Genomic DNA, 9,081 nt, shown 5'->3' on the forward strand with positions numbered 1-9,081 from the left:
AAGTGTGTGATGTGGGTGAGGGGTGGGGGGGATTTTATTGTAACAGATTTCTGGCATCCCTCCAAAATCCCTTTTTTTCATACCTATCACACATCTCTGATGGAAAGCAGCAGAGATATCCCTTCTTTGTGGCGATCACACATAGGAGATTGTGAGCTGAACCCTCCCTGACAGCTGGGAAAACAGCACCAGATTCATTAACCGTTTAATAGCAGCAGGGATGCGACACGCATGATGGAAACAAAGTACCTAATATATATATATATATATATGTTTCCTATTTCATCATGGGTGACTTACGCTCCTTGAATACAGATCTGTCTATTTATAAATGCTTAAAAGTTTTCTTTTCCTCTTTCTCTGAATCACTGGAATCAGAGATGTCTTCAATTAGAAACATGGATTTTGAGGGCAGATAAGAACCATTCGGCCCATCTAGTCTGCCTATTTTTCCTGCTGTAAAGACCGTATTCAATCTTTACGGTCAGGAGATTCAGGAGCCATATGTCTATCCCATGCATAAATAAATTCCCTTACTGTGTTAACTTCTACCACACCTGCTGGGATGCTTTTCCACGTATCTACTACGCGTTTCGACAATGTAAAACGTCGTTAGGTTGCATCTAAGCCTCCTCTGGTGGGCTGTACAGGGCCCATTGCTGTTCTGCATTTTCTTTCAATAAGCTACCAGCCCACTGTTCAGATGCCAGGTCTGACAGTGGAGGGCACGTGGTAATGCCCATCTCACATAGAGGGGGGGGGCTTGGGGTGTGGAATTTGAGTAGCCAGGGGGCAAGCTGACATTGGGACCAAAATGTCTTTGGATGGCCCTGTTGACTGTCCTTGAATGTATATGAACACCTGTCAATGTAAATATGTTTATATAAGAGACATATACATGAGTTTAACTCGGTGTCCGTGTCTGTCTGTACACACACGTGATTGTCAGTGTCCTCCTTCTTCTATACTGACAGGTGACTTCCAGTGCATGTCTGTAGTCATATATGTGTATGAGCGACATTCCATGTCCATTAGCATGTATATGTGTATATGCATGGTTTACTGTCTATTGTCTTTATCTATGTGTTAATGAGTGACTGCCAGTATCTGCCTGTGAGTGATGTGAGTGACCCATACCCATGCCTATGTATACATGTATGGTCTCTGTGTCATTTTGCAATACAATCACAGTGAAAGTTTAACCTATTTGGGTGAAATATATTGGCCTCTGAGCCCAGATCCCATATTGTAGATGCAAATTGTAAACTTGTGTGCTTTTTAAATGGGTTTGTCAATATGATCCATTGTTTACATCAATGTTTACAAAGAATATGTTTACTTAATCACGAGTAATGTGTATGTGACAAGGTTCTTCATGTGCATATCAGATGATGTGATGGTGTGCATTGCATGTAATTGTGTAATTTGTGTATGTGGAGTGTCCATATTCTACATAATTGTGACGTGTGTCTCTAATAGCATGAGTTGGATATATAGCTGTGTAGTGTGAGTTGTGTCACTCATGTAATGTGTGTGTATCTGGCAATGTACAATACTGTTATATGTGCGCCTGACTATGCTGTACATTATGCTGGTCTGTATCTATAGGATGATGGATTGTGTATAATGTGTCTAACAGAGTGCGTTCTTTATAACTGTATAATGTGTCTCATTGTATGTATTCTACAGGTTGTGTAGTGAGTGTATCTCACCCTGTGAATCACATGTAACCCATTGTGTTACCCTGTATATATTTGTATAATGTATCATTTCATTGTGTGAGCTTTGTACCTATAGCTCAGTGTATGGTCCTGTGCATTGTATACAGCTGTGTAATATCTATATATATTGTTCACACTATTTGTGTGTTGTGTTTGTTCTGCTTCATTGTAAAAGCTGTTGTGTATCTCTTGCAGATGAGTCAATAAATATCCCCATTTCGAGTTCTCTAATTAGGGCCCCTTCCTCACCCCAGTAAGAACACTTTCAGCCCCAGACCTTCTCACCCTTATTGGAGAATAGCATTTTTCTTCTTTATGGCTCCATAATTGCAAGGGGCACTTTCTTTCCTTCTTAAACCACCCCAGTATTCCTAAGTGGGCAGCTTTTATTTGCCCCCTTGCCTTCACCCTTATACTTGAGCATTTATAACCCCCAGTCCATGTTCCTTAATTGAGGTGCACACCCTCGGTGAAGGTGGGTACCTTTTGTGCACCCCCTCCTTATTCTGTGCACATTTCTGCCCCCTTTGCTGTGTGTACAGACCTCTTTTCTATGTTTCTTTCTCTTCTATCTTTCTTTCTCTCTCTCTCCCTCTCTCTCTCTCTTTTTTTTTTAGGAGAGTGACAGATGGTGAGTCCCCCCCCTCTCCCCCAGGGACCCAAATCTCCCTCAATCCAACCGCACGTCAATCAGAGGCTCCCGTGTGATCGCTCCCGCGGATGACGTGCCAACCATATGGCCTGGCATCAGAGCTGGTACCATGACTCGGTAGACATGCCACCCTCTCCTCCTTTTGGATTGCACTCTGAAGGAGCTTGAGAACCTCAAGGAGATCGCTCTACTCCCAGAAGATGCTATGAAGCATGTCATAAATTTCTTCAGCTTTTAGCTCAGGAGGTAAGTTGGGCTCAGAAGAAGCATCTCCAACTTGGAAAGAGGGGAAGAGACAGCCCCAGCCCCGAATCCCCCCATTTATTTCCCTCCAATACACCAGCTCCCTGTATATGGATCCCGTATCCTAGCCGTTTCGTGGCCCCACCGCCCCATGCAGACTCGGGGTGTCTGGGGCAGGAAGGCAGACTAAGGGGTCCGGGGCGAGCTGTGCATCATATAGACTTGGCATGGGGAGAACGGGACTGGCACATGCCATCATCCTGTGTCTGTCAGCCTCTTCCACCTACCTATATAGATACATACATTACAGGTACAGACATACAAAAAGCATACTGTCAGGTGCTCCAGATACACAGCGCAGCTATGGCTACATTATATACAATTATAGAAAATGCATATTCCGAAATTAAATGTATCAATTTAATATATATTAATTTCCATATATATATATATTTTATAGAAAATATGTTAAATAAACACACTATATATATAATTGTAAATTGAAATAGATGATGAGTCTGGGGAGAGAGATATATAAATTTCGGTATTGTCTTTTCTATAGAACATTTTACTGGTAAGGCCAAAATAATTTGCAAATTACAATGAAAATGCCTTTTTTTTTAAAGAATATGTATATTATTATACACAGAAAATGCATTCATTTACATTATCCTATATCCCCGATGTTGCATGTTTTTAGCTAAATATTTAAATAATAATTGGAAGATTTTAATAAAGGAACTGTATGTAGAAGAATATTAATTATTATATATGCTATCCGTATCTGTTATCTTTATCTATCCATATCTCACTCTATCTTTATGTATATCTCACTGGGCATCTCGCCGCATAGTACATACCGTGTTATTAGAGCGATCTCATACCCACCTCTCTCATATAATAGGAATGGCCCTATCCCATCAGACAAACAGAGAGGGCAGGGAAATTAGGAGCTTATAATGAAATAATAATTGGATCTATCAACATTATTTGACAGCCTTTAATTTGGAGCGGTGATGGCTAAATTGAAAGCCAATTAATTCCAGGCTGTGAAGCGATCGGGGGAAGCAATGTCTGGGGTAAGAGCCCCGTATATTAAGGGAACCGTATACCGATCTGAGACAGAGAAGACCGGGCTGGGGAGGACACGCCACGGGCTTCAGGTACAGACCTGATCCGTTCATTCTCACGGTGCCAGAGCTGGGATATAATAAGAGCAGCCGGTAATTCCGGTAACTGATAGGCCTGGCGTATATTGATCCAGCCTCTGCTTGGTACATTGTATCGCTGCGTTAATATTAGTCTGCCATGCCTAACCCTTATATACCGCTCCGTTCTGTTTAGTATCCCCGATACATTGTAGTTTTATCCCTACATTGTAATATTCTGTTTGGAATCTCGTTTTGATCGGTCCTGCTACGGATATCGCTTTACATCCCAAACCGCTCTTCTTCATAAACCGCTCTGCATGCCTTATGGCGATCTGATTATCTATCTATCTATCTATCTATCTATCTATCTATCTATCTATCTATCTATCTATATCTATATATATATATCGGGGTCTGTAATAATATTACACTTTTGCTGTTGTTTTAATATTTTGCAAATTTTCACATTATTTTCAAGATTTTCCTTATATGTTATATCGCTTTGTAATCTAATATTTGTGCTAATTATTAATCTATAATATATGTGCTAATTTACTATAGCAAGATATATATATATATATTATACATATATACGGTACTTGAAGAAAAAACAATGTGTATTGAAATACTTATCTGTATATATATATATATATCCCTGGATTGTATATATGTATTTATGTATACGGATATAATATATACTGATAAATATATGATATATGATCAAATGCATCTATGTATATAATTAATTTGGTCTCTGGTTATTGCGGAATTCTGTATGTTATCGCTATATATATGTCAGGTAATGCTATATATGTAATTATAATGTGTCCGATCTCCTCTTGCAGCGATCATGTTGACCCGACTGTTTACCGAGACCGGCCTCATTCCAGAAGTGCAGAAATTCGCCAGCTGGTCCGATGAGTGCGGAGACGACATGAGTGACAAGGAGGACAGGGACGAGAAGAGCCTGCAGGACGCACACACCGAGGGCTCCCTGAGCGAGAGCAAGGATGAGGGGGATGTTGGAGGAGAGGAGGATGAGGAGGAAGAGGAGGAAGAAGGGGCAGACGAGACAGAGGGGGAAAGGCCCAAAAAACGAGGGCCCAAGAAGAGGAAGATGACCAAGGCCAGGCTAGAGAGGTCCAAGGTAAGGAGGCAGAAAGCTAATGCCAGAGAGAGGAACCGTATGCACGACCTGAACTCTGCTTTGGACAACCTAAGGAAGGTGGTCCCCTGTTACTCCAAGACCCAGAAGCTCTCCAAGATTGAGACTCTCAGACTCGCCAAGAACTACATTTGGGCTCTTTCTGAGATCCTGAGGTCAGGCAAACGACCAGACCTGGTATCCTACGTTCAGACCCTCTGCAAGGGACTGTCCCAGCCCACCACCAACCTGGTGGCCGGCTGTTTGCAGCTGAACTCCAGGAATTTCCTCACTGAGCAAGGGCAAGAGGGTGGAAGGTACCACGGGCCAAACTCTTCCTTCGCCATGCACCCTTACACTTACCCGTGCTCCAGGCTCTCAGGCTCCCAGTGCCAGTCCAGCACTATAGCCAGCTCCCACCCCCTGAGAAGCCATGGCTACTGTGCCACCTACGAGTCCCTGTATGGGAACGCATCTCCGGACTACAATAGCTCTGAGTATGATGCCCCTTTAAGCCCACCACTGTGCATTAACGGCAACTTCTCTCTGAAACAGGACTCTTCTCCCGACCACGACAAAAATTACCACTACTCTATGCACTACTCCTCCCTGCCCTCCTCCAGGCCCTCAGGACACAGTCTGCTCTTTGGCTCCTCTGGTATGCGCAGTGGGGTCCACTCCGAGAACCTGTTGCCTTACGATATGCACGTCCATCACGAAAGGGCCCCCATGTATGAGGAACTCAATGCATTTTTCCATAACTGACCCTCCCATTTCCATTTTCCACGCGTGACTGTCCAGTGTGTACCAGGAAATGTTAAAAGGGTCAGACGGGCCTAGGGGACAACCTTGGGAGCAAACCTTGGGAGTTTTTGGGCGACCCTTGTATTCAACAACTAAGTTATAAAAGGTGGCCCTGTGATCTTATACAGGAGTGTGGTACAGAGGGCCACGCAGTCCTTTAAACCAGAATTGATCAGGTGGGCTTTTTGTCTTTAACAAAGAGCTGTGTTGGATGAACGTAACATCATACAACATACAACATTGACGGTCTAATTTCTTGATATTAGCAGGTCACAGATCTGTCCTACAGATAAGCCCCACTCCACCCCCATCCCCACCTACAGTCCCACTATGGTTGTACATACCCAGGGCCACACCATGTTTGCACATAGAAACCAATTTCGTTTTAGACACCTGTTTATGTATGATAGTAGATGTGTCCCCTCTGTACTCCCACCACCCCGAACTAAGGACTGCGACTGAGTCTAGCACTAAAGGCAATCCACGTGACTATGGGGGGTCCGCCCCTGAGGTGCAATATAAGTAAGGAAGAGCCTGGTTTCATTTGTAAGAGCTATAGTGTATTGATTTAACCCATTGTGAGATGGATGCATATGCCTTAAGTAGGTTTGGTTGTTGCAGACAAAAAATAATTAAAAATTATATATATATTTACGCACATACACTATACATGCACACACACACACACACACATATATATATATATATATCAAAATCTACATATCTATGTGTAAAGCTATAGTGCGTTGATTTAAACCATCGTGTGAAGATGCATATAGCTTTGGTTGTTGCAGGCAAAACAATAATAAATATTATACACACAGATTATATATATATATATATACATACACACAATATATGCACACAAACACAAAACACATATAAATATACACATAGGCATATATTTGCGGCAAGTAAAATCAAACGTTCTATGTAAAGACTTCATACATTTCTGTCTGCAATTAAACCTAATCTATTTCTCCATCTGTAAACCGGCTCATATAGAGGAAAGTAAATTAAAACTCAATCACTGAGAGAAATCTTAAAGGCAATAAAGTGATAAAAAAAAAACGAACAGAAAGAAGAAAATGAACAGGAAAATCTATGCAATGTGAAATTAAATTATATATTATGATGGGGACCAAATAAATGTGTTTATGATGTGCAAATGCAGTTAACGCTTTGACCTCTACGTCCTCTGGTAATCAAAGGGTTAAAAGGGCACGTGACAAGCATTTCAGTCTCCTGCATTAAAAAAAACCAACAACAAAAATTGAAAAACCCTGTTGTAAACCACTAAATGTTATTTTATAAAATTGTGTGTCATATAGGTGTTTTTATCTGTTTGGATGGAGATTTTTGCATATTGTCAGAACACATTTTTTCTGTAATGCATGTAGTTGAGAAAGAAAAAAATACAGATACACTATATATATATATATATATATATATATATATATATATATATATATATATATACACTCACTTTTTTTAATTTAAAAAACACCTTTTTATTTCCTCAGTGAATCCGTTTTACCAACCTGGCTGAGATGCTTCCAGGAAATACATTAGAAACGATTTATTTATTTATTGATTTTAGTTTTTTTTTATTGATTGATTTATTTATTATTTTTGCTCCTAAGGGCATGAGTTAGTATCTCATGTGTTAAAAATCATAGTTACTATTTTTTTAATACTTTTTTCGATGTCTCTGATACATGTTCACAAGATAAATACCATCGTTAAGCTTGTAGAAAAAAAAAAAAGGTAAATAGTTTGTGGGGGGCACCAGAAGTGTCGTGTTTGTGTCCATTTTAATTCAAGTAATAAATATTAAAAAAAAAAAATGACTCGTGTTTAATTTAAAAAATGTTATTTTACAATTGTATCCCTATTTTTCGAAATAATTGTGTAGCAGAATAAAATGGTTAGGAATTTAAAGGGCATTTATGCTCTGTTAATTCCTCAATCCATAAATCTTATCTAGAGGAGTGAGGTGTCTGGTTCTTGCTGCAGGAATTTTACAAGATGTCCAGCTGGAAAAATCTCACGTGCACCAATTTAACTAGTAATTAAAAGACTTTATAGGGTGCAATTAATAAATATTAAACATTTGTCATATTTGCTGGGTATCATGGGACAAATAAAATAGCTATTCCTCTGGGCTGTGAAGAATAAGAGATCTCAGGGGGGCTTTGTACACTTCAATAGTGTTTCTGACTGCCTGGAATGGATCATTGCAAAAATAGTATATAAACTATGTATATATGTGTATAAAAATAGTATATGTACTATGGGTACACAGCATTAATGGAATTTACAATATCTGTTTATCAAAATTAAAATCATCAGAATGAACAAGAAACTGGTAGACTGTAACGAAATTTTGTACAAATTCTTCTATTGGGGGCTATTCAGATTTTTTTAATAGGAGCTAAAGAGTGATCAGGACATTCTTACCTGCAGAGGAAGGGATCAGGTGATTCTTGATAGCAAGGCTAAAGGGCAGTGCTTGGGGTCTTTGGGGGGTCGTGGTGACTTCAGGCTACTTTGATGAAGAGGTCTGGATACATTGTGAACATCTGTTAGGTGTCTGTGCTGGGAATGCTGGTTGATGACTGGTTTAGAAGCTGGATTTGTGGAGATGAAGCAGTGTGGAGCTGTCCGTGGTCATGGTGCTGAAAGTCGGATCCATTTCCTCTGTCCTGGACACGGACATCTTAATCAGTAACCATTCATTAAATAACGCTAAGGTTATAACCTATCTCTTACATAAGAGGAGGAGAAGGGTGGAAAATATCACAAAGTTCTACTTACAATTCCGATAATTATATTTGCAAAATATTAGCTGTAGTATTTTAACTAATAATAAAAACATAGAGTATAACAGTTATGTTAGACCTCCTGAGCCAAAGAGCTCACAGCTTGTGAGTGTGACAGAGCAACTGAATTAATGTAATTAATACAGATGATATCTATTTCCCTGCCTCTGAACGCAGATAAAACCAAAATGTATTATTATTAAATATTCAATCTTATATTTATATATATATACACACACACACATTACATCTATCTATCTATCTATGTATATATGCCATATTTAGCGGCGCCTATGTTATACTATAAATATAAGATATAAGATATATATATATAGAGAGAGAGAGAGAGAGAGACATGCTTAAATATTAAAACCTTGTAATAATAACAATATATATGTACAGGTGTGTGCAAACAGGTATGTATTGGTGTTATGTAAGATATTTAAGGTAGAATGATAAACTACATATGATTTGTCGGGGATAACCATTAAAAACTGTAAATGAAGACACATCTGAACCCTTTAGAGATGCTGATCCCTGGAGC

At 39.5% G+C, this 9,081-nt stretch overlaps 1 protein-coding gene across 1 annotated transcript; it reads left to right on the forward strand.

Annotated features, from left to right (window-relative positions):
* The first annotated feature begins 2,485 nt into the window (after nucleotides 1-2,485).
* Nucleotides 2,486-5,968, forward strand: NEUROD2 (neuronal differentiation 2). Its single transcript, XM_053453570.1, has 2 exons — nucleotides 2,486-2,619; nucleotides 4,613-5,968. The coding sequence occupies exon 2, from the start codon at nucleotides 4,618-4,620 to the stop codon at nucleotides 5,674-5,676; it is 1,059 nt and encodes a 352-aa protein (XP_053309545.1). The 5' UTR covers nucleotides 2,486-2,619; nucleotides 4,613-4,617; the 3' UTR covers nucleotides 5,677-5,968.
* The last annotated feature ends 3,113 nt before the right edge of the window (nucleotides 5,969-9,081 follow it).

The sequence above is a fragment of the Spea bombifrons genome, chromosome 13, assembly GCF_027358695.1.
Source record: "Spea bombifrons isolate aSpeBom1 chromosome 13, aSpeBom1.2.pri, whole genome shotgun sequence".
Taxonomy (NCBI): domain Eukaryota; kingdom Metazoa; phylum Chordata; class Amphibia; order Anura; family Pelobatidae; genus Spea; species Spea bombifrons.